Source organism: Sus scrofa, chromosome 8, assembly GCF_000003025.6.
Source record: "Sus scrofa isolate TJ Tabasco breed Duroc chromosome 8, Sscrofa11.1, whole genome shotgun sequence".
Lineage (NCBI taxonomy): Eukaryota > Metazoa > Chordata > Mammalia > Artiodactyla > Suidae > Sus > Sus scrofa.
Window position 1 is genome coordinate 78,442,769 of NC_010450.4, and position 26,520 is coordinate 78,469,288.

At 35.4% G+C, this 26,520-nt stretch overlaps 1 protein-coding gene across 6 annotated transcripts in view; it reads left to right on the forward strand.

Annotated features, from left to right (window-relative positions):
• LRBA (LPS responsive beige-like anchor protein) overlaps window positions 1-26,520 on the forward strand; it is a 710,221-nt gene that overhangs the window by 472,682 nt on the left and 211,019 nt on the right. For all 6 annotated transcript variants that reach the window (XM_021100638.1, XM_021100636.1, XM_021100637.1 and 3 more), the window contains 2 exons: window positions 16,820-16,937; window positions 19,037-19,139. In XM_021100638.1, the coding sequence (XP_020956297.1) occupies window positions 16,820-16,937; window positions 19,037-19,139 (221 nt within the window). The remainder of the gene's footprint in view (window positions 1-16,819; window positions 16,938-19,036; window positions 19,140-26,520) is intronic.

Below are 26,520 nucleotides of genomic sequence, written 5' to 3' on the forward strand. Positions count from 1 at the left end.
TGTGACATCTTTGACATCATCTTTATCCATTCTTCTGTTGATGGACTCTTAGGTTGCTTCCATGTCTTGGTTATTGCAATAATACTGCTGTGGAAATTGAAGTACATGTGTTTTTTTTGAATTAATGGTTCTTTTTTTTTTTTCGGTTATATACTTAGAGGTGGAATGGCTGGATCATATGTTAGTTCTAGTTTTAGTTTTTTTAGAAACCTCTGTAATGTTTTTCATAGTGGCTGCACCACTTTACATTCACCACCAACAATGTAATAGGGTTCCCTTTTCTCCATGTCGTTGCAGACATTTGAAATTTGTATTCTTTTTGATAATAACCATTCTGACAGGTGTGAGGCGATATCTTGTGTTTTGATTTGCATTTTCTTGATGATTAACGATCTTTTCATGTGCCTGGTAGTCATCTGTATATCCTTTTCAGAAAAATGTCTATTGAGATTTTATGTCAAATTTTTAATAAGATTGTTTTATTGATATTTTTAAATGATTTTTATTTTTTCCATTAATAGCTGGTTTACAGTGTTCTGTCAATTTTCTTCTGTATAGAAAAGTGACCCAGTCACACATGCACGTATGCATTCTTTTTTTCACATTACCCTCCATCATGTTCCATCATAAGTGACTAGATATAGTTCCCAGTGCTATACAGCAGGATCTCATTGCTTATTCATTCCAAAGGCAATAGTTTGCATCTATTAACCCCAAATTCCCAGTCCATCCCACTCCCTCCCACTTGGCAACCACAAGTCTATTCTCCAAGTCCATGAGTTTCTTTTTTGTGGAAAGGTTCATTTGTGCCATATGCTAGAATCCAAATATAAGTGATACCATATAGTATGTGTCTTTCTCTTTCTGACCTACTTCACTTAGTAGAAGAGGCTCTAGTTCCATCCATGTTGCTGCAAATGGCATTATTTTGTTCTTTTTTATGGCTGAGTAGTATTCCATTGTGTATATATACCACATCTTCTTAATCCATTCATCTGTTGATGGACATCCAGGTTGTTTCCATGTCTTGGCTATTGTGAATAGTGCTGCAGTGAACATGCGGGTGCATGCGTCTTTTTCAAGGAAATATTTGTCTGGATAAATGCCCAAGAGTGGGATTGCTGGGTTATATGGTAGTTCTTATGTATAGTTTTCTGTGGTACCTCCATACTGTTTTCCATAGTGGTTGTGCCAGATGACATTCCCACCAACAGTGTAGGAGGGTTCCTTTTTATCTACACCCTCTCCAGCATTTGCTCTTTGTGGACTTATTAATGATGGCCATTCTGACTGGTGTGAGGTGGTACCTCATAGTAGTTTTGATTTGCATTTCTGTAATAGTCAGTGATGTTGAGCATTTTTTCATGTGTTTGTTGGCCATCTGTATATCTTCTTTGGAGAAATGTCTATTCAGGTCTTTTGCCCACTTTTCAATTGGGTTGTTGGCCTTTTTGCTGTTGAGTTGTATAAGTTGTATATTTTTAGAGATTAAGCCCTTGTCATTTGCATCCTTTGAAACTATTTTCTCCCATTCATTAGATTGTCTTTTTGTCTTTTTCTATGGTTTCCTTTGCTGTGCAAAAGCATGTCAGTTCGACTAGGTCCCATTGGTTTATTTTTGCTTTTATTTCTGTTGTCTTGGGAGATTGACCTGAGAAAATACCTGTAAGGTTGATGTCAGAGAATGTTTTGCCTATATTCTCTTCTAGGAGTTTGGTGGTATCTTGTCTTACGTCCAAATCTTTAAGCTTTTCTGAGTTTCTTTTTGTGCATGGTGTGAGGGTGTATTCCAGTTTCATTGATTTACATGCAGCTGTCCAGTTTCCCAGCACCATGCTGAAAAGACTGTCTTTTTCCCATTTTATGTTCTTGCCTACTTTGTCAAAGATTAATTGACCATAGGTGTCTGAGTTTATTTTGGGGTTCTGTATTTGTCTGTATGTCGGTTTTGGTACCAGTACCACACTGTCTTGATTACTGTGGCTTTGTAATATTGCCTGAAGTCTGGGAGAGTTATGCCTCCTGCTTGGTTTTTTGTTCCTCAGAATTGCTTTGGCACTTCTGGGTCTTTTGTGGTTCAATATAAATTTTGGGATTGTTTGTTGTAGTTCTTTGAAAAATGTCATGGGTAATTTGATAGAGATTGCATTGAATCTGTAGATGGCTTTGAGAAGTAAGACCATTTTTACAATATTAGTTATTCCAGGAGCATGGAATATCTTTCAATTTCTTTGAATCCTCTTTAATTTCCTTGAATATATTTTATAGTTCTCAGTATATGTCTTTCACCTCCTTAGTCACGTTTATTCCTAGGTATTTAATTTTGGGGGGCTTGATTTTAAAAGGTATTGTATTTTTGTATTCCTTTTCTTTTTTTTTTTTTTTTTTTTGTCTTTTTAGCTATTTCTTGGGCCGCTCCCGCGGCATATGGAGGTTCCCAGGCTAGGGGTCGAATCAGAGCTGGAGCCACCGGCCTACGCCAGAGCCACAGCAACGCGGGATCCAAGCCACGTCTGCAACCTACACCACAGCTCACAGCAACGCCGGATCCTTAACCCACTGAGCAAGGGCAGGGACCGAACCCGCAACTTCATGGTTCCTAGTCGGATTTGTTAACCACTGCGCCATGACGGCAACTCCTGTATTCCTTTTCTAATATTTCATTGTTAGTATACAGAAATGTGACCAATTTCTGATTGTTAATCTTGTATCCTGCTACTTTGCTGAATTCATTGTTCAGTTTGAGTAGTTTTTGTGTTGAGTCCTTAGGGTTTTCTATATATAGTATCATGTGACAATTTTATGTCTTCTCTTCCAATTTCAATACCTTTTATTTCTTTTGTTTGTCCAATTGCTGTGACTAGGACTTCCAATACTGTGTTGAATAAAAGTGGTAAGAGTGGGCATCCTTGTCTTGTTCCAGATTTTAGTGGAAAGGCTTTTCAGCTTTTCGCCATTGAGTATTATATTTGCTAAGGGTTTGTCATCAATGGCTTTTATTATGTTAGGGTATGTTCCCTCTATACCCATGTTGCTGAGACTTCTTATCATAAATGGGTGTTGGACTTTGTCAAATGCTTTTTCTGCATATATTGAGATGATCATATGGTTTTTGACTTTTCTTTTGTTAATGTAGTTTGTAACATTGGTTGATTTGTATATGTTGAACCATCCTTGTGATCCTGAACTTGGGGTGAATCCCACTTGGTCATGGTGTATAATCTTTTTTATATGTTGTTGGATTTTGTTGGCTAATATTTTGTTGAGAATTTTTGAGTCTATGTTTATCAAAGATATTTGCCAATAATTTTCTTTTTTGGTAGTATCTTTGTCTGGCTTTGGTATTAGGATGATGGTGACTTCATAGAATGTCTTTGGGAGTGTTCCTTCTTCAAACTTTTGGAAAATTTTAAGGAGGATGAGTATATGTTCCTTTTGTTTGTTTTGTAGAATTCTCCTATGAAGCCATCTGGTCCTGGACTTTTGTTTGTAGGGAGTGTTTTGGGGCTTTTTTTGTTTTGTTTTTTAAACATATTCAGTTTTATTTCTGGTGATCATTCTGTTTGGTTTATATATATATATATATATATACACATACTCACTGAACTGCAGTAAACCTCTATTCTGGTCTCATTGTTATAATAGGTGTACAGAGGTCAGAAATAGATTGGTAAGAAAAAGGTTTGGTGAGCTCTGAGATGATAACTGAGGTCCATGTTGGTTTTCAGTTACTTTTTCCTCAATCAATTCTCCACTCCATGACTCTGAAGGGCAGTGACCTGAATCTTTGGTAATTGATAGAAGTCAGCAATAAAGTATTTAAAATTGAAAGGAGTTGTATTCTTATCTTTAAAGACATCAAGAAGAAAGGCAGGCTCAACCTAGATGAAGAACTCTGAGGATCTGTAGAAAGAATTTGAGAAACTTTAAAGGACAAAAAAGGTAAATAAGTTGAACTCTGAAAACTACTGAAAGAAAGGAGAGAAAAATAGTCATTTTTGTCCTCCATGATAATATACAAAAGCTGATAACACAACATAGTGAAAGGACTAACAAAATATAATTAAATGACTTTTCTCATTCAGATTTTAATAAATGTTTTTATGCGTAGCTACATAGTTTTATTATATATGTAATCAACTCAGTGGTGGGGTTTTGTTGCATGAGTATTTTATTTTTATGCAAGCTTTTTCCCTTCTTTTCTTGGCTCTCCTCACCCCAATCTCCTTCCTCCCAGATCTTCTTCCCATATTCTTAACTTACGTTAATAACCAAGTATGTTTCCTTTCATATTTTTCTTCATTTTCGTATAAATTTATGTTTTGGGGAATTTTTTCATTAATTTATGAAAATTAAATCTTATAAGCCATAATAATTGGTATCTTGTTTTTCTCACCCTATTTTGATGCTTGCTATATAGCCAAGTCAAGGTGATTCATTCTTTTCAATAACTGCAGAAGAAGATGTACCATAATTTCTCAACCATCTTCCTAATGACATACATTGGATTTCACAGTCTTGTTTACCATTTTTGTTTTTGTCACTATGAAGAATGTGACTATCATTATTTTTAATACATAAGACTACTTTCCAAAGGGGTTTTACATTTCATGTTTTTTACCAGCAACATATACTTTTCTTTGCATTCCTGTCAGCAAAATGTGGTAGAGTTCTTTGTCACATTTTGGCCTGACAGAGTTGTCTTCCAGAATGTCAAGAGCAGTCAAGGATCTGAAATTTTACCTACTAGCAAAATAACAGTTTATCCTGCCAAAATTTCATGAATGCTGGCAGAAGACTTGAGACTCTTGGGTCAGAGACAAAAACCTTTCTTAAGCACAACAAAGAGAATAATCATCATGTTAATGTCTGTTCCCCTTGCCTCCAAGTTTCTCGAGGTGATGTGGAAGTGTCCTATGGACTGAACTGTGTCCTTCCTCATTCATGTATTGAAACCCTCCCCCCCCAACCCCCCATTGTGATGGTATCTGGCGATAGGGTCTTTAAGAGATAATTAAAGTTCACTGAGGTCCTAAGTTTGGTGCCCTAATCTGATGGGACTTTGGCCTTAGAGAAAAAGGAGAGAAATTTGTTTCTCTCTGTACCATGAAAGGGTACTGTGAGAAGGTAGCCATCTGCAAGCCAGCAAGAAAGCTCTCACCAGGAACCAAATCTGCTAGCACCTTGACTTTGGGTTTCCCAACTTGCAGAAGTGTGAGAACTATATTTCTGAGGCTTAAGCCACCCAGTCTGTGATATTATATTATGGCTGTCTGAGTAGACAAAGACAAGAAGCCCCAGCAGATACTGTGCACCCCTGAGTTTACATCCCAGTTGAACAACCTCAATCTTCAGGAACCCAAAATGTTTACAGTGGGCAGTGAATTCTGGCCCTTGCCTCAAAGGTCATCATTATCTTTATTATACTACACAGTAAACAAACATGCCCTTTGCTCTGAACAAGACACCATCTCTTCCAAGGCTGTTCTCTTTACAAACATCCTTGAAAAGAATGTCTGGAACAAAAGGGCAATTTTCCATCACTCTTGAGACCTGCAAGAAAATCAGCACCCAAAACAAAGTTGGCATAATTATATCTTATGACTTGGTCCTTCGGTCTCATTCTATCTGTGACATTCCTTTTTATTCTGTCGTACATCTAATAAATTCTTTCTTTAACAGGTCTTCACAGGTATGTAACTTTACATGTACTGTCCATATTCAGCACCTTCTGCAATGTCTCTGGGATACTTCCTTACTCTTTATCTCTGCCGTGGTCTATGAATTTTGCCAGGATCTCTTATGTTACTATCTTGCTGTTAATGTTTGTTTTGGTTTTCATCTATCCCATTTACCCTCTTACCTTATATATCAGAAGTAAATATTTTTAGATGTTATTGAAAATTCATATTACCTATATATTCACAACTTTTGGAGGGAAGGGTAAGATATTGAAAACTTACATTTCTTTTAGGTGCTGATCATTTATCATAGGGAGATAATACTCTTGGAGGATTTTTTCCCCAATTTCTAGAAATGTATCCAGTTTTTGCTTCATATAATCTGTTCCTTTTAAAGTGAACCAACTAATCAGTTCCTACTTTCTTAGTTCTTATGAAAGATCATTTTAACCAATCTCTCCAGGAATAAGAATTTTTTTTTTTTTTTTTTTTTTTTTTTTTTTTTTTTTTTTGCTAACCTTGGTCATTGCCCTATTGAATGCCCTTATCGGGAGTTGAAACACAAAGTTCACTGTTTTATCAAGTCTAGAGATCTCTTTTCTATTCAGTTTTGAAAATAACTGTAGGAGCAAGGAGGAATAGTTTTTAGGTGAAATAGTTATTCTCATTTATTCATTGAGTCTTGCTAGTTAGGTGATTTTGACTTAAGTCATCTAACCTCTCAGAGATCATTTCTTCATGTATAAAGTGATGAAAATGACATCTATTTCATAGTGCCATTTTAAGATTTAATTGAAATAAAGCACTTAGTGTAGATCCTGACATATAATGAGCTCTAATTAAACTGTATTTGTTGCTGCTATTGCTATTACTCTCTGCTCCTCTGATATAACTGCCCACTACCTCCTCTACCAAACTCAGTAAGAGTTTGTTTTCCAGATACCACCACCAATGCATGGACGGCACATAACCGTGGAGGTTCTAGCAGGGGACCAAAGAACAGTCCTCCTCTTTCGGGGATGGTCGTCCTCTTTGACTGAGCACGCAGCTTCGCAGCTTCAGGAGGGATACACATGGAGCAGGGAGGGAGGAAGGGGACACTCGCCTAATCAGCCAGATCAGCTGAATCAACCCTGGTGATCAATGGGGTGACAGATGTTGCAGCCAAATCTCCCTCACATCCTTTTCTTTTCTTTTTCTTTTTTCTTTTTTTTTTTTTTTTTTTGTATTCTACTTTTTAATGCAATTGTTCTAGGATACAGTTAAGTAACTTGGAGTAGTTCCATCTGTCTGGAGCTTGCTGTTAAGGTTTGTTATTTAGGACCAGAGCAGCATTTAGTCTAGGGCAGTTTTCTCCACTACCGCGGCAAAACTCTCCCATGTTCTCTAACCCACTGCTCGATGATGTATGAGACAGTGTTCACTCCAGTCTCTGAGCTCTGGGTATTTGTACCCTGTAATTTTGGGGGAATAATTATTTTACTGGCTTCAAGTTGTTTTCTTAGGCTGATCAAATCTCTGCTGAAAGCTGCAGGGCTCAAAACTCTACAGCTCTCTCCCATCTGCCCCTCTACCTTGCAGTTTTAGCTTTCTCGATCCATCTCATAGTACTTCAAGCTGTTTTCCTTACTCCAGGAGACTACTGTATTCTAACTAGGTTATTTCTGCCTGCTCAGGGGTTTGCAAAGTCTCCTCAGGCAGTGAGCTGAGGTAATGCCTGGCATCACTGTTTTTTTTTTTTCTCCTGTCTTTCAGAGATCACTGTCTTTTATTGCTTGATGTTTAATGTCTTAAAAACAATATTTTCCACATTATATCTGCTTTAAATATTCTTTATGTGCAAGGATAAATCAAGTCCCTCCAAGTTGGTCAGAATTCAAAGTACTCTGACCCTTGAATTTGATTTTTTTAAAAAATGCCATGTTGTAGTTTTCATTATATTTTTCTGTCCCTTTTTGCTTTCTGCTATGTTTGTGTTCATGTGTTCCTAGAATCTTACTTAGATTGTGTGTAGTTTGGGAAGTTGAGCTTCCTGGCACCATACTAGCTACTTGGACTGTATGTAGTTGAAACGGCTCTCCATCCATCAGTTGTCTTCTGGTTCCTGGCGCCATGCTAGGTACTGTGAATGGAAGGATGACTAAAAGCAGTGGCCTAGCTTCAAAGAACTGCAGACAAGCAGGAACTCCAGTCTAGTGAGCATGTACAGTGTTACGGGGTTATACGCCGAAATCATGTTAACCTCAAATCTTATTTAAATTGTGTTCTTAATGTTCTCTAATATCAGTCCTTTAAGAAAATAACTTTTTGGAAGATTGTATCTGAAGCTGAGTATGGGCACAGTATTTTGTTTCATGGTCTAATATGGAAGCAATTAGGAACCTGTGCCACTCATTTAATATTGACTCCAGCTAAACAAGTTGAGTAATTATTAGGAGGAAGAAAGCTTTCCCCCCAAAAAATGAAAAAGTATGACACTCTGATTAGGAAAAAAATGTCTTATTTTTAACATGAAGTTTTAATGTAACTTTTTCCTTTTCCTTTTGATTTTTATTTCTGTTCTCTGCTGTATTTGAAGGACAAAAGCAAATTTCTTGAAGATAAACAAAGGCTTAGATAGCTTAACCATCAGACAAACTTTCAGTGGTTAAATTGTGTTCTCTCTGCTACAGAGAGATAAGTAGTCTAGCTATAGGCTGGTATTACTCTAATTTGAAGATTTGGTTCCTGATCTCAGAAGGGCTTTTGATACAATCTGAGATTGAGTTCACAATGTAAGAATTGGTGTTGAGAAGAAAGATAGTTTGTGTCCATTGCTTGTTTTAAAAGTGTATATATTAGAATATTCTAGTGTATTTAGAATTGGGCATTTTTTTGTTAGTGCTCATTTAAACTTAACTCTTAGTTAAGCAATAGAAAGCTAGGGACTTTAGAGAGGCAGTGAACAGAATAATAGGTAAAAATACTTTGTAACAAATTTAGGGACAAGAGCATGTCATTCTTGCACGTTTTTGAGAAGTGACTAGGAATCTTTCCAGTCTAAATGGAAAAATCATAAAATATTATTTATATTACCATCTCATACATATTCATGTAAAGAAAATTATAAATATTTTTAAAGAAAAAAGTATATTGTTAACATAAAAATGCAAAAGTGATATTGGGAATAGAAAGTTAGGCAGCATTGTATTAAACTATTTTGGGGAGAAAATAGCTAAATTGGAGAAATGTGTTTTTGGCCTTTTTCTAATTTTGAAAGTGTAGATTAATGTATAAATTTGTACATGTTTATGTTTAATTTACCTTATTAATAAAATGAAGGTTTTGGTTGAATGATTGTTTTCTCAAGACATTTGCAGTAGACCGAACTCTTTCCTGGATAAAGGTAATAAAAAATTGATAAGGTACCAGCCTTTACCTTTTATCTTTTAGTAATGTTTTTACTCTTTCAAAATATATAAATTTTTCTTTTTTTATGAATTCAAGGTTATTTCTTTATCTTTATTCCAAAATCATTTGGAACATTTTTCACATCTTGTTCATGATAAAATTGATGTTGTGACTTTATATTTATTAGATTTTTGTCTTAAAAGGTACTTCCAAACCCAAATATCTCTATTTTAGCTCAGGTACTTATCTAAGTTTATTCTACTCTTTCTCTGAAAATTTAATACCTGGCTTTCTATTTTACGTGGTGCTATGAAAAATAAAATAAGATACATTTATGTCCCTTAATATTCTTCGTTATTATCCTTCTCTGCTGTATTTGAGTTCTTTCAAGAAAACTATATTGGAGATATAGTTTACATTTAAAAAAAAAGAGCCCTAAAAGTTAGTTGTATAAATACCTTCTTTGTTCTGCTTATTCATTACTATATTTTGCTTTTGACTCATTAAGATATATATAAAATGTTAGTTCAGTAAGAGATGACTTTTATGATACATCATTTAGAATGCAAATTATTTTTAAGCTGAAGAATATTGAAAATAGAACAGAACCAACTAAAGAGTCTGAATTATTTACAGGCCAAGGGCTTAAAGGTGCACTGATCTAGCACAAATATTAAATTATGAAATGGGAATTTCAGTTTGCCATAAATCTGTCTGCCATAGCAGCTTAAAATAAAATAGTTTTACCCATCTAAAGCAACATCAATTTGCCAGTCAGTGCTTCATGTATCAAAGAGCGTGCTGTGAAAATATCAATATCATTGGTTAATATAAATGAAATTAATTTTTAAAGCTGGGCTAAAGGTTGACATCTGAAAAATTGCATTACTTTGCAGAAGAGAAATTTCTGTCTTCTAGTGAAATTTCAGGTCATGAGGGCAAGTAATTTTCACAATCTTCAATGGGAGCCAGTGAAATATGAACTTCATTGTCACCTAGCCCCAAAGCGATAAGATAAAATGAGCTGATACATCATTTGCTGTGGTTTTATCATCTCCCTCAGTAATTGGAAGAGAAAACATAAGAGTGTATGTGGTTGTACATGCTCCCCTCTTGCCCCTCCCAGCTGCCCCATCATCCACACCCAGGCTAAAACCATTTTAGCCCAATCAATACAGAGGTCACATAGCATTTTATTTATATATTTTTAATTTTTCATACTGACTAAACTGCCAAGTAGAACATTAGAGTAATGAATATGTTTAATTGAATTTGTCACCCATGAAAATGCTAAGGAGAATACTGTCTCATGGTACGAGGAAGCAGGAGGAGGAAATGTACTGTATACGTGAAAAATATCAAATAACTCATAGTGAATTTAAAAGGCAATTTTCTTTTGTATTCATAACATGTATTTTTATTGTCCTTGTTCTATTCTTTTCAAAGTTTGCAAACATCCTCTGTGTTCACAGACCACCTTAAAGTTTCAACCAGGGTCAAGTATATGCCTTTTTTCAATTCAATAAAGGCCTCTAAATTTTACCTTAAAAATATGTCTTTACAAACTTAAAACTAAGATATAGTTGGTGATGAAGTAAATCCTGAAACCAACTGGAATTCAATATTAGAATAAATGCAGTGCTATGTTTTGATAGCAGGTTTCAGAGAATATTATAGGCAGCAGAATTCACAAGCTGTGTTAATAATACAGTGGTACAACTTTAAAATAGTTGATCAAAATTACTTATAGCTATTTTGTTTAAATTGCAACGATTGTAAATAAAACATATTTGCACGCATATCTAATGGTGAGTTGATGTTAGAATATCTTTTAACATGTGTTTTCATTTTAATATATATTTCAAATATTTACTGTTTTCTCATATTAAGATATAATCCTTGTGACTAGTTTATAGTTATGTTCCATGAGAATGGGCCATAAATGTATTTACCTGTGGTATCATTTTTTAATTGATGACATGATTAGTTATATTTTGTATACTAAGTTTAAAACATTTTTCTTTTTTTAAAAAACAGTTCTCTTGGTGTTAAATAGAGCCATGTAGTTTAGAAATGGGTTTGTTTTTACATTTTAAGTACTATTATTTGTATGTATTATCTGATTTTACATTTACTATCAAATTCTTTAGAAATCAATGTAGAATTATCTAAAAGAGTAAAACCTCTCCAAAAATTAGTGAATAATTAGGACTAGAATATGCAGTGCTAGCTTTAAACATCTAAAATAGTGTTTTTAAAAGCGTGTTTTATTGATTCTGTATATGCAGACTCAAGTGTAAGTATTTCTTATTTTTGAGATTAAAACATTTGATCACTTTTTAATGCCTTTCCCTTTAAAAGAAATTTGAAAACATCTTAAATTTATTGAGAGTAGATTTGAAAACAAAACCCTTTTCTTTATTTAAGGAAAATAGATATGGCAGTATTTTAAATCTGCTTTTTGAACATATCCAATATTTAGTAAGAGTATCATGCAGTTGGGCAGCAAATGTAGGTTTGTAGTTTTGTTCTTTCATGAGGATGAGAAATAAAAAAAAAAAAGTGTTATTTGGATAAATTCATAAGCTTTTCAAAATGAATGGTTAAAGGTCATAAATGCTTTGCTTTCAAGCCAGTACATTCAACAGGGTGAAGAAATTTTCATATGTGCTCTTGGTATACTATTTGAATTGCAGAAAAAAGAAATGTGTGTGTTATTTGGACGAAATAATAATTCCTTTTTCAGAGTCACAATTTTCAGATAAAAATTTTAAAGACAAATGTTTGATATATTTAATGGAAAGAAATAGTACATGTATGTGAGTATATATGCATATATACATATATATATAAAATACCCATTTCTTTCTTTCCTCTCTACAACCCTACCTCGATATTGAACCAAACGCTACCTTAGTTTAAGCAAATGGTTAAAAAGTGAAAGTTGAGTTTACTAATAATAATACTAACAATATCAAAACAAGGAGGTAAACATTCAAAGAGAGTGCTGTGGGCTTAAGCTTTCAAGCTATTCTAGACTTGAGGTCATAACTGCAGAGCAATGGTAATGATACGGTTTCCATAGCAACTGATTCATTGGAGGGCTAGACCTCTGTCTAGGGTGCTGTCAGTGTATGTAGAGTTTCAGTGAACAGAAAGTCCCAAAGAAGGGTCTGCTTCTTCCTAATCCAGTTTTAATTGAACTCTAGAGACTTTGAAGTGAAGCCTCAGACCAGGAATATACTATAAGAAATAAACCTCTTGCTTAGCTAGACCTCAGCTGCTTTTCAGTACTGACACCTTTTCCTAATGAATACTTTAAAGAAATGTTATTATATCAATTTCAGCCAGTAATTCTGTTAGTTGAGAGATTCTTTGTTTCCATTTTAAACCTCAGCCATCTTGACCATAAATATAGAATCTCATTTGTTAATTTTTTTAAGGTAGTCTAATTTTTTGTGTGTAAGATTTTATATTTTGATAGATTTGATAGAATTTTAAGTAATTCTCTCTCCTCCTCTTTCTGTTTCTCTTAAGTTTTAGAACATTACTTTATCTGCTTTTATTTAACTTTGAAACCCATTGTTGTACATTCGTTATGATACCATTTATATCAGATTTGAAAACATGTAGAATAGCGCTGGATATTATTTGTGGATGTCTGTGTGCTAATTGTTTAAAAACTTAGACAGAAATGATAAACCTCAAAATAAGGATAGTGACTGGCTCTGATAAAGAAGGAAAATGGAGTCAAGAAGGGTTGGTCGTACAATGAGAATTTCAACATTATCTGTAATGCTTTATTTTTAAATTATATGCAATAATGTGGCAGAAGGTTAGGATTCTATAAGGTTCAGTAATGAGTACCTAGGGCTGTCATTTTCTGTCATTTTGAATATGTTTGGCATTTGGTATTAAAACATTTTAATGGACCATGCCACTTGTGGTATTTCGAGTAAATTTCTTAAATAATTGTACTGTGTAAAGTAAAGGGATACAAATTGAATTTTTTGATTGCTTGGAAAACTATTTCAATACATTAAAAATCTTGTACCAGTATTTTAATACACTTGATTTTGCAAATAATTGGAATATCCTAGAACATAATCAGACCTTTACTTGCATGACTACTGTCTTGCAGTGACTTACCTCACCATTATGAGCAACAAGTCTTATTATATAGCTTTATAGCCATAAGAGGTGGAATTTTAACACCAGTGTTTGATATTCTTAGCATACGACAGAACTTAAAGGATCCTTTGTTTTTTAGTTGATTTTCCTCTTTCACTTATAACCCAAGTACAGGAAAACAAATGTAATTGATTAAAAATTTCTAACTTGTTGAATTCCAGTTTAACAAACATTTAAACCCTTTTTTAGAAATGCGATAATGTGGTATGTAAGTAAGCTTTGGATATTTAGATTAGAAACCCTGAGAGAGGTTTCAACTGTGGCTCAGTGGGTTAAAACCCAACATAGTGTTCATGAGGATGCGGATGTGATCCCTGGCCTCACTCAGTGGGTTAAGGATCTGGCAATGCCGCAAGCTGTGGCGTAGGTCCTAGATGTGGCTCGAATCCAGTGTATCTATGGCTGTGGTGTAGGAGGGCAGCTGAAACTCTGATTGGACCTCTAGCCTGAGAACTTCCATATGCTGCAGGTGTGACCCTAGAAAGAAAGGAAGGAAGGAAGGAAGGAAGGAAGGAAGGAAGGAAGGAAGGAAAGAAAGAAAGAAAGAAAGAAAGAAAGAAAGAAAGAAAGAAAGAAAGAAAGAAAAGGAAACCTGAGAGTAGGCCAATTTTGCCACTAACTTACCGAGGAACTTTATATTAAGTATTTAACTCGTCTGGTCTCATTTTACTTAGTAGTAGTTGGATAAATTAGGCTATAAGCACTGCAGAACACGTATTGGATTCTCCACTCCTTCGTAAGTGTGGCTCGGAGTTCCCGTTGTAGCTCAGCGGAAACAAATCTGACTAGCATCCATGAGGATGCAGGTTTGATCATTGGCCTTGCTCAGTGGGTTAAGGATCTGGCATTGCCAGGAGCTGTGGTGTAGATTGCAGATACTACTTGGACCTGGTGTTGCTGTGGCTGTGGTGTAGACCAGCCACCATAGCTCTGATTCAGCCCCTAGCCTGGGAACTTCCATGTGTGGTGGTATGACCTTAAAAAGACCAAAAAAAAAAAAAAAAAAAAAAAAAAAAGTGTGATTAACTCAAATGCCAGTGGAAACGAGGAAGGTAATAGTAAATGAGTGAATGAGTGGAGACTTCCAGAAACAGAGAGTGCATGCCCATTGTACTATGTGGTATCTAGAGCTTGGTTTGACATATGCTCCAGTTTTTCCTAAGAAACCAGAAATCTGAGTGTTTATGTAAATAATCATTTTCTCAAGTATTTTCAACTACTTGAAATTTTGTTGAAATATCATATGTACCAAACAAAATTAATTTGAACCATATCTGGAGTTTAGGTTGCCATTCATTGATTCATTTAATCATTCATATTCATCTACTTTGTGTTAGACCTTGTTCTAAAAGATAAATGGTGATAGAGCACATTCAAAGTCACTGGTCTAGTAGAACTTAGGTTTTAGTGCCAAACAGAAGCAATAGAAAAGCAAGGAAATATTGTAAATTCTGGTGGGTGATAAGTGTTAGGAAGGAAATCTGATGCCATTGGGCTTGGAAGAGGTGGCGGTTAGATCCTGTGGCTTCTCTAAGGAGGTGACATCGAATGTGCAGAAGAGCCAGCCATGTGAAGGTCTGGGAGAATATTGCAAGCAGAGATGAAAGCAAGTATAAAGGCCCTGAGAAAGCCTGGGTCAGGCTCCTCAGAACCTCCTAGATGTAAGACTTAGAAACAATTATAAAGAGCTTCAGAGTTTATTATGCATGGAATGTGGAACTCCTGGATGGTATTAAACACAAAGTGATGTGATCTGATTTATATTTAAAAAATTGTCAGTGGAAACAAATCTGACTAGTATCCATGAGGACCCAAGTTCGATCCCTGGCTTCGCTTAGTGGGCTAAGGATCTGGCGCTGCCATGAGCTGTGGTGTAGGTCACAGATTTGGCTCGGATCTAGCGTGGCTGTGGCTATGACATAGGCTGGCAGCTATGGCTCCCATTCAAACCTGAGAGCCTCCACATGCCGTGGGCGCGGCTCTAAAAAGACAAAAAAAAAAAAAAAAAAAAATGTCTTTGGTCCGGAGTAGACTTTCTAGGTAAGAATAGGAGGAGGGAGACTTGGATCTCCTGGTTAGAGTGAAAGAAAAGGATACATTCGACCTCTGCTTTACATTTCTGTCCTATATTTGTTCATTTCTCTTGATCTTGCCTACATAGGTATTGCTTGTATGAAAGAGTAGGATTTTCTCCATCACCAGTTTTGAAGCTGAAAGTGTGATTTGTTGTTTGGGACTTTGAATTGTTAGTTTGAATTTCAAGAAACATTGAGCCTAAGAGTTGTCTCCATTCTTTCATTTCTAGATCCTGTGGTGCCAGAAATAGAATAATTTCTATAGGAAAATTCAAATACATACTTAGTTAATTAAATAAGGTTACTGTCTTTTTTCTCTCCAAGAAAACCCCCTCCATTTTGCCTTAAGGAACAGAGTTTTGTTTTCTTTTGGTTTTGGTTTTTGCAATTAAGATCTAGAAAATGGGAACCCATAAAGAACAACATTTGTGTAGGATAAATTCTTACTATTCATTATTTTCCCTCTCTTTGCTTATCCCATCTTTGTCCCTGCAATGCAATTTGATAATCAAATGTCATTTTATGTGTATTTTTAAATGGTGGTCAATTTTGAGAGCTATATCTCCTTAGTTGTTTAGCTTAATTTGCTTTTACAGATTTTCATCAGTTTTTGACAACAAATACATCTCATATTCTTTATTATCTACTGATGTGCAGAAATTCCAGATCTGGTTTTCCTAGAACACCTTCATCGTTAAGCTTTTGAAATGAACTTTTAAGAAAACAAACCTTGAATAACAAAGCAACAGAGTGGTTTAGGACTAAAGACAGGATTACTCTGAGTTGGCAAAGCATTCTAAGCCACTGCGTCTGTCACATGGGATGACAGGAATTGTAACAAGTTACTCTGACAACCACCTACTCCATAGAGAGATTATGCTGAGTTCATTTGCAGATTTCTGTTTAGCCTCGCTGACAAAATGATACTTAACCTCTTATACAGTCAGTCTTTGTACTTTCTGAATGAGTGGCTGTTGCCTTAACCAGTGACCTTATAAGTGTGATTTAAGTTATGAGTTTAAATTTATATTTTTAAAATAATGTAAAATATTTCTGTATGTATTATAATTGAATTATATGACACTGAATTTAATTGTGATCTGTAATATGTAGGATTTTTTTGAGTTCTTCCTTCTTTTTAATGTTTTGTCTAAAACTTTGCTTTCTATAAAATGACTCAAAAGTCAACCAATAAATAATGCAATTATGTATTTCCTGAAAAGCAGTAGATTACATCATGGCTTTAAAAGGTCCCCAAATGCATTTATAAATAGATATTTTATAAGCAGATTTTGTTCTGCTTTTTCATTTAGACATCTTTTCTATAAACTGCAATCTATTTTCTTAGTCACCCTCCGAATTATTTCAATAACTGTTTATTCAATTCTTAGAAATATTTTTCTAAATTTGTTTTATTGGGAGAAAGAACACCAACAAATTCTACTCTTGTTACTTACTTGGGATTCTTTTTTTCTTCACTAGATCCTGGCATATACAGAAGGGCTGCATGGAAAATGGCTGTTCACAGAGATACGATCAGTTTTTTCTCGTCGTTATCTTTTGCAAAATACAGCCCTGGAGATCTTTATGGCAAACAGAGGTAATATGTCACAGACGTATATTGTTACAAAACTAACCTCCATCTCCTTAAGATTTCATTTTGAAATACCATATTGTTTCTATTTAGATAGAATTTTGTAGCCTACTCTGTGCCCTACCGACCTCTTTTTGCAACCACGTGCATCTCTATGGTCCCCCCCCCCCACACACACCTTGATCATTCTTAGAATTATTTCTATTAAATTATTTTTCTGGCCAAATCACAGATTAGTGCAAGGCTTCATAAATATAGAAAATAATTACCCATTTAATCAGTTGTGGAGTTTTTATGTCCTCAGCATGGCTCAGATGCTTAAACTCCTTCTAAGGAGTGGCTGCATTTGGAAAGGGGAGAGGGTAATCAAATGATTCATACATTTATTTAATTTTTTGTCTAATATATTGCCATTTACAAAGGAACCGCCAGAAAATAGTACAACACTGTCCTGGTTGCTTTGTATTACATCATTCTTTAAAGAACTAAAATTCAATTTGTGGGTTTAGAATTGAACTTGGTGAAATTCATTAAAATGAGAGGGAGAGACAAGGTGAACTTGAAGGAAAACCATGTTGGGTATGAGTGGAGGCATGCACAGGAGAAAGGCAAACCCTGTGACTTAACTGTCCAGGCTCCTCTTATATAAGCAGATTGAAGTTTTCTTATTTTCTCTTTCCAGTTATTATTTTTAAATTTACATATAATGTATATCCCATACATATTTTTCTAAATAATGAAATCATGTGTCTCTAGGGAATACAGATTTCTTTAGGAAAAGATGTTTTTTCCTTCCATATTTGGTCTTCTCCCACACACATACCTCTTTTTCTAATGTGAATATTATTCTTCCAGCCAAATAATCAAGTGAATGTTTCACACTTTAGTTCAGTCTGCATTCTTCCTGTCCCAGAGGGGTTTCAACCTTACAATATTTATTACTTGCTCATACTCATTTATTTTCCTTCTTTGAAATTTCTTATGCATCCTTGCTTTGTATCATTGCTTGTGGGTTTTTCTGTTGCCTTTCCCTCATGGCCTTGGTCTTCTGCCATACCCTGAGTTTTATTCTTTTGTTTATCCCCTGTATTCAGTGTAATAGTGAAAATATAAGAAAGCCTCATTAAAAGTTATGTTGGATATGTATATGACAGTTCTAAATATATTTTATGTTTAGTGATTGATCATATATGTATTTACCTGACACATGTAATGCCAATATTTAAAAATTACACTAACATTGATAAAATTTCTTGGCCCATAGTATTTTTTTAGGCCAGGTAGAGATGAAGGATCATCTTCTGGATGAGTACTTGTAGATTATTTATGATTTGGCTACAGAAATTTATATAATTAAAATTTCAAGACTGACCAAATTAATCCTTTCAAATTCTCTGTCATGATTTTATGATTTTATTATTTTCATATTTTAAGGGTAAAAATTTATACATGACTTATAAATTAACATTTATATGCTGAATATATTTATATGTAATGTGCATTTATTGATATTCTCAAATGTATAATTATTGAAGTACAAATGATTAAAAAACATTTAAATTTGATTATTAGCCATAGAGGAAAAATTTCCCTTCAGGTCACACATTATTCTGGATTATATTAGCATCATATGAAACATAAACATATAAGCATTGTAAAGAGAATATTTTTAAGCTGTTGATCATTGGAAATAAATATAACTGACAATTTAGTAGCTATGTCTATAGCTTCTTTGGTATTAGATTGTTAACTATATAAAGTTAAAACATAAGGTTTTTTTAATAGAAATTCATAGATATATTTTTAACTTGCCTAAGTTTAATTTTGTAAATTCAAAGCTATAGCTACATCAGTGCAATCATGGTTATTATAAATTCTGACAGTATTTAGAGAAGGAACTGTCTATAGTAGTTTATGAGTAAAATGAATATTATCTCTGGCATATTAAACACTAAAACTTGATATATACTATAATAAAGTAGTATTGTAAGAATTCTATTTAATAGGTAGCTGAACTAAGAATAAACATTTTATTGGACTAAGAAGTCGATTTTCCAGAAAGAAAATCATATTTCATTCAAACTTTTAAAATTTATTTTTCCTAGTTGCTGTAATGTTCAACTTCCCAGACTCTGCAACAGTAAAGAAAGTAGTTAACTATCTACCTCGTGTTGGCATTGGAACCAGTTTTGGATTGCCTCAAACCAGGTACTGTTTTATGTGAGAAAAATATGGAAAATAATCTGTATTAATGTTTGTTCTTACTTGTTTTGAAATGTATGACCTTCTGTTTCATTCTTCATAGTATATGATGATTATTAGTATATTGTATTTTTTTTTTCGAGTCAACTGAACTTTGGTCTGAAGAAACTAGATAGAGAGGGCCTAATGTAAAACACAAAAGGCTGAAAAAAGAAAATAATAAAGGCAAAACATCAATGAAACAGAAAACAAAAACTATAGAAAAAGCAATGCAATGAAAAATTGTTTCTTTGAAAAGGTTAATGTATAACAAACATCTATACAAGGTTTACACACACACAAAAAAAGTAAGAGATCAATTGTCATGATCAGAAAGAAAGAAGGGGTATCACTATAGATCATATAGATACTAAAAAGAAAATGAGTAAATATTCTGAAAAAATTTATGCCATTTAATCAGACAACTTAGGTGATATGGGCAGATTCCATGAAAGACACAAAGTGTCAAATCTCCCTAATGAAAATGGATAATTTGAATGGCTCTACAGAGGAAATTTGATTTATAGTTTAAAATTGTCTAGCAGAAAATTTCTAGGTGTTTCTGTCATGGCTCAGCGATAATAAACCCAGCTAATATCCATGTGGATGCAGGTTGGATTCCTGGCCTTGCTCAGTGGTTTAAGCATCCGGCGTTGCTATGAGCTGTGGTGTAGATCGCAGATGCAACTCCGATTTGGTGCTGCTGTGGCTGTGGTGTAGGCCGGCAGCTGTAGCTCTGATTCGACCCCTAGCCTGGGAACTTCCATATGCCGTGGGTGTGGGCTTAAAAAGACCAAAAAAAAAAAAAAAAATTCTAGTTCATAGGGTTTCAGTGGCAAATTCTATCTAATGTTTAATGAAGAAGTAATACCATTTCTGGGAAAACTCTTACAGAAAATTTTAAAAAGAGTACATTTCCAGGAGTTCTTGTCATGGCGGAGCATAAACAAATCCAGCTAGAAACCTTGAGGTTGTGGGTTCAATTCCTGGCCTCACTCAGTGGGTTAAGGGTCCGGCGTTGCTGTGGCTGTGGTGTAGGACAGCAGCTGTGGCTCTAAATAGACCCCTATCCTGGGAACCTCCATATGACGCCAAGGGTGCAGCCCTAAAGAGACAAAAAAAAAAAAAAAAAAAAAAGTGAATACATTTCTAGAGTCATTCTGTGAGGCTGGTATTACCTGAATTCCAAATCTACAAAAGGGCATTGCCAGAAAAGGAAACTGCTGACCATCTGGATTGAAAAGGAAGAAATAAAACTGTCTTTACTCCTATATATACATGACTTAGTGTGGAAATTACCAGGTAAACTGCAAACATTTTTTAAAGAGAAAAAGCTGTAAGAACTCATGAACATGTTTAGCTATTACATAGCATACATAATTTTATTCTTGTATACTGGCAGTGAACAGTTAGAAACTGAAATTACTGTTTATAGAGTTTTCATCATGGCTCAGTGGTTAACGAACATGACTAGTATCCATGAGGACGTAGGTTCAATCCCTGGCCTTGCTCAGTGGGTTAAGGGTCTGGTGTTGCCTTGAGCTGTGGTGTAGGTCACAGATGCGGCTCAGATCCTGCATTGCCATGGCTGTGGCATAGGCCAGTAAATACAGCTCTGATTTGACCCCTAGCCTGGGAACTTCCATATGCCATGGATGTGCCCCTAAAAAGACAAAAAATAAAATAAAATAAAAATTTTAAAAAAATACTGTTTAAATAGTATTGAAAAATTAAGTACTTATGGATAACTTTGAAAATATATTCTTGACTTGTTCATTGAAAACTATAAAACACTGTTTAAGGAAATTAAATCTAAAAATGGAAATTTGTACTATACCATGACCATGAATTTTGAAGACTAAATGTGATTAAGATGTTAGTTCTCTCCAAACAGATCTATAGGTTCAAAGCAATCCTATCCAAAATCCTAGAAGGCTTTTTTTTGAGAAATTGACGAGCTGATTCTAAAATTTAAGTGGAAATGCAAATATTTAGAATAGCTAAAACAGTTTTGAAAAAGTTGGAGAATTTTAGCTGATTACAAAATTACATTAGCTAGCACAGTTTCGTATTTTTGTAAAATAAACTTCTGGATGACCAGTAGAATATTAGTCATCCGGAAGTAGGCTCATACATAAATGGTCAGTTTGATTTTCAACAAAGGGATCAAGATGTATCCATGGGAAAAGATTCTTTTTTCAACAAATTGTGGCCAACAGTTACATATCTGGTTAGGATGACTTTTTAAAGGTTGGTAATAACAAGAGCTGACAAAGATGCAGAACAGCTGGAACATGAGATGTTGCTAATGGGAAAGTAAAATGGTATGGCTACTTTGGAAACAGTTTTACAGTTTCATGTAAAATTACAATACGCTTAACCATACATCCCAATAGTCTCACTTGGAGGCATTGACCCAAAGAAATGAAAATATGTATTTTTATGCAATGACCTGTTCACAAATGTTTGTAATAGCTAGTCATAATCACAAAAAATTGGAAATAGCCAAGATGGTCATCAACTGGTAAATGGACAAATTATGGTACGTCCATCCATTCAACAGTCCACTGGTCAGCAATAAAAAAAGAACAAAGTGCTAATATACACAACTATATGGATGCTTTTGAAAAGTACTGTGCTAGGTGAAAGAAACCAGCACAAGAGACTACATGCTGTATGATTCTACTTATCCGACCTTTTGGAAAAAATAAAACGATTTGGACAGAAATCAGATGAGTGGTGTCAAGGGATTTAGGGTATAGAGAGAGGATTACTTACCAAGGAGAGTGTGAGGGAGCCTTTTGATAACATGGAAATATTTCCTGTCTTGATTGTTGGGGTGTTACCAGCTATATCTGTTTGACCAAAACTCATTGCATTGTACACCTAAAAAGGATGAATTTTACACTATGTCCGTTATTCTTCAGTAAACGTGATTTTCAAAAACAGAAAAAGATAAAGAATGTGGAATTTATACACAGTCTTAGGAATTCTGGAACCTCTCAGAATGCAAATGAGTATAATCTCCTTTGGAAAATTTGCCAGTTTTCTTATAAAATTAAATATACACTTAATTTGTTTCCTGTCAGTTCCACTCTTGGGTGTTTACCAAGAATTATGAAAATATATGTGCACACATTCGCTTGTAAGCAAATATTAATAGCAATGTTATTCATATAGTCCCAAACTAAAAAGAGTTGGAAATATTTCATTGGGTTGTAGTGTATCCCTGTGATGAAATACTTCCCAGAAGTAAGAAGGAGTTGACTCCCGATACACGTAATGATGTGGTTGAATCTCAGAGCATTATACCGAGTAAAAGAAGTTCAACACCATAGGCTACATACATCAGAGCTGTGGATCACGGCTCCATTTATATGAAATTATTGAAAAATTATGGGAAATTAGGAGTTCCCATCATGGCTCAGGAGAAAACAAATCTGACTAGCAGCCATGAGGATGCAAGTTCGATCCCTGGCCTTGCTTATCTGGCGTTGCCATGAGCTGTGGTGTAGGTCCCAGATGTGGCTTGGATCCTGCATTGCTGTGGCTGTGATGTAGGCCAGCAGCTGTAGCTCTCATTGGACCCCTAGCCTGGGAACCTCCATATGCCCGGGGGGGGGGGTACATACCTAAAAAGACAAAAAAAAAAAATTATGAGAAATTATGTGATTCTATTTTTTTGAAGTTGTTAAAAAAAACAACACTGTGTAGTGACAGACAGCAGATCATTGGTTTCTAGGACCCTGGAACTGAGACAAAGGAATTAGCCTCAAAGGGATGCAAGGGGCCTTTTTGGAGTGTATTTTGATTGTGGTGGTGGTTACAGAAAAAGTATATTCAAAACTTGTAAAACTGTGCACTTAAATTAGGTAAATGTTATATTAAATTTTATCTCGGTGAAGATCATTGAAGAAGTAGGCTGTGCAGTTGCTGTCGTGGCGCAGCAGAAACAAATCTGATTAGGAACCATGAGGTTGCGGGTTCGATCCCTGGCCTCACACAGTGGGTTAAGGATCTGGTGTTGCCATGAGCTGTGGTGTAGGTTGCAAACGCCCCTTGGATCTGGCGTTGCTGTGGCTCTGGCGTAGGCTGGCAGCAACAGCTCTGATTAGACCCTTAGCCTGGGAACCTCCATATGCCGCAGAAACAGCCCCAAAAATGCCAAAAAGACAAAAAAAAAAAAAAAAAAAAAAGAGAGAGAGAGAGAAAAGAAAAAGTAGGCTCTGTATATTTAAAATAACTAAGTTACAAAACTGCTTATTACGTACTCATTTTCAAATGTACTATTATTTAATATATGATAAATCAGATTAAAAATTTTTATCATTTTGATTAAAATGGGTAGTCTTTGCTTTAAGTGATATTTGCAATTTTTCTCTGTTGATGTTAATGTCAAATCCATATGTTAAAGATTTTGTAACTAGACTATTTAATTAAAACTTTTATCTTTAACCTTTGGTAAATCAGAGTTCAAATATTAATTTTGTGTATACATATGGACTTAATAACTAGTATTTATGTTGTTCAACGTAACTTAATAACTACTTGAAAGGATTGTTAAAATGCCAAAGCAACTCTCATAGTATAAGGAGTTGGGAGGAAGTGAGGTTATGCCTCTCCTTACCGTGTGCTGGTCAGTTGTCTGTATTTAAATAGCACCATCATGAATTTTTTTCTTTCTTTAGTAGGTATTAATTCATCATCAACACAATGTAGTGAGCTAATTTAAGAACTAGAAAGAAACTTAACACTGGGATTTTTCTGTTGCTTGAATGAAACTTATTAGTGATATAAACTTACTTTACGTTTAGCCTACCTAATTTTGTATTGATCTGAGCTGTTCCTGATTAGTGTTTTTTTTTTTTTTTCAATTTGTAAAGTTAGCGTCTTATTACAAATGCAAGTGAAGTTGAATCAACAAATAAAAATCAGAATATCAGTAGGAGCTGCAGGGAGGGAGGACTTGCCTAGAGCTGGCGCTCTCATGCTCCTTGGCAGCAGGACTTGGTTCCTTACCACATCTGCCTCTCCATAGGCTGCTTGAGTGTCCCTATGATACGGGAGCTGCTTTCTCCAGAGCAAGTGCTCCAAGAGAGAATGAGGCAGAAGCCCCATTGTCTTCTCACAACCTACGCTTGATAGTCACACGCCATCATTTCTGCCACATCATATGTGTTACAAGTAATTCATTAAATACAGCCCAGGCTCCATGGTAGGAAAATCAGATTCCATTTCCTGAAGAGAAGGATATCAAAGAATTTGTAGACATGTAACAGGTTACAACTTTCAGGTAGGCAGAATACAAAAAGAGGCCCTTCCGGGTTATTAGCCAGTTGCTTTACAACCCCAGTGAGGCTTTTGATTAGATCATTTTACAATTCATTGAGGAATTTCAGGGTTCAATAGGAATCAGGTCAGAATGGCATAGTAGATTTCCTTATCATAATGAAGAATTCCTTTCTCTACTGATTATCTCTTTATTTAAAAAAAACGGAGTTCCCATTGTAGCGCAGCAGAAACAAATCAAACTAGGAACCATGAGGTTGCGGGTTTGACCCCTGGCCTCGCTCAGTGGGTTAAGAATCTGGCGTTGCCATGAGCTGTGGTGTAGGTCACAGACACGGCTTAGATCTGATGTTGCTGTGGCTGTGGTGTAGGCTGGCAGCTGTAGCTCCGATTGGACCCCTAGCCTGAAAACCTCCATATGCCATGGTACAGCCCTAAAAAAACAAAAAAATAAAAATAGCAATTGGAGTTCCCATCGTGGCACAGCAGAAACAAATCTGACTAGGAACCATGAGGTTGCCGGTTTGATCCCTGGCCTTGCTCAGTGGGTTAAGGATCCGGCATTGCCGTGAGCTGTGGCATAGGATTGCAGACGCAGCTCAGATCCCGCATTTCTGTGGCTGTGGTGTAGGCCGGCAGCTTCAGCTCTGATTAGACCCCTAGCCTGGGAACCTCTATATGCCACCAGTGCAGCCCTAAAAAGACAAAAAAATAAAAATAAAATAAAAAATAAAGCCTTTATGTGTTCTCATACTTGGGAACTCTTTGCAGTGTTTTCCCACAGTTAATAAAAGCTAAAAGTCTTAACTTATTAGGTCAGTCACCTAAATAGATCTTTAGTACTTAAGCATATCGGTCATCCAGTAGTACACAAGATAGATATCATCTTGCCCACAGTTGTTTAAACAAATATATAAATAAAGTGTGTAAGTGACGGAAGGATATAATTGGGGTGTTGTGATAGTGATTAGTGGAGTGGCGATGGGATGCTTTGGATAAAGAGATAAGAAATGCCTTCTTAAGTGACCTTTAAATTTTGATTTGAGGAATAGAATCAGCTAACCTTTAAAAGCGTGAATAGCATGTCTAAAGGCCTTGAAACAAGATGGAGCATCCAGTGGTTTAAGGACTGTTGGACAGCAAGAATCACTGGTTTTTAGCCGTTTTTAGGAAGAGAGTATCAGTTAGGAGGGGAGAGCTTTTTGTAGACATGAAGATGAAATATGATACTGATAGTATCATTGAAGAGTGACATCTTGTTGAGAGATTTTTGAGGAGATACACTTTGTGTAACATGGAGATTAGTTAAATTTGGAGAATGATAAGAAAGAGGTGTCCAATATGTCTCCCTTGGTTTCACCTTGAACTGTTTGGTGGCCCTGTCTGAGAAGGTGAACCCTAGGAAAGGAGTAGTTGCATATATTTCCCAGATCCCCCACAGTTGTGATTTCGGTTTGGGTTGTGGGGAGGTAAGCGGACTGAAAAGGAGAAGTTTAGGTTTAGATCTTTTGAAATTGAAACCCCTGAGAGGTGTCCATACTAAAGTTTTTAATTGGAAGTTAGATAGAAGAAGGTGTGTCTAGATCTCAAATGAAAAGTGTGGTAATTGAGAATCATTCCCATTGAGATGAAATTTTGAAGCCTTGAAGGGGAATGAACTCTCATCTAGGCAGAGACTGTAGAATGGGCAGGAGGAACTATGGCTGCACTCTGAGGGACCACAACATTTAAATGTTAAGTAAATGAAAACAAAACAAAAGCAAAAGGTCCATGAAAAACAGGAAATCCAGGAAAATGTGATGCCAAAGAATCAGAAGATAAGATTGGATGAGAAATCAGTAAGATGTAGATGCTAAATTGCCATTGCATGTAGCAACAGCAGCTTTTGACTGCCAGAGATTGACTGTTGTGAGTTTGTCCATTTCGTTTGTCCAACAAGCTCTAGCCAGCAAGACGTCCTTGAATTTTGTGCAGTTTATGGTCTGCCTTTCTGGGCATTCGTTTGTGTGTGAGTTCTGACTTGGCCATCAGTAGGATATGAGTAAGTAGAAACATGTGT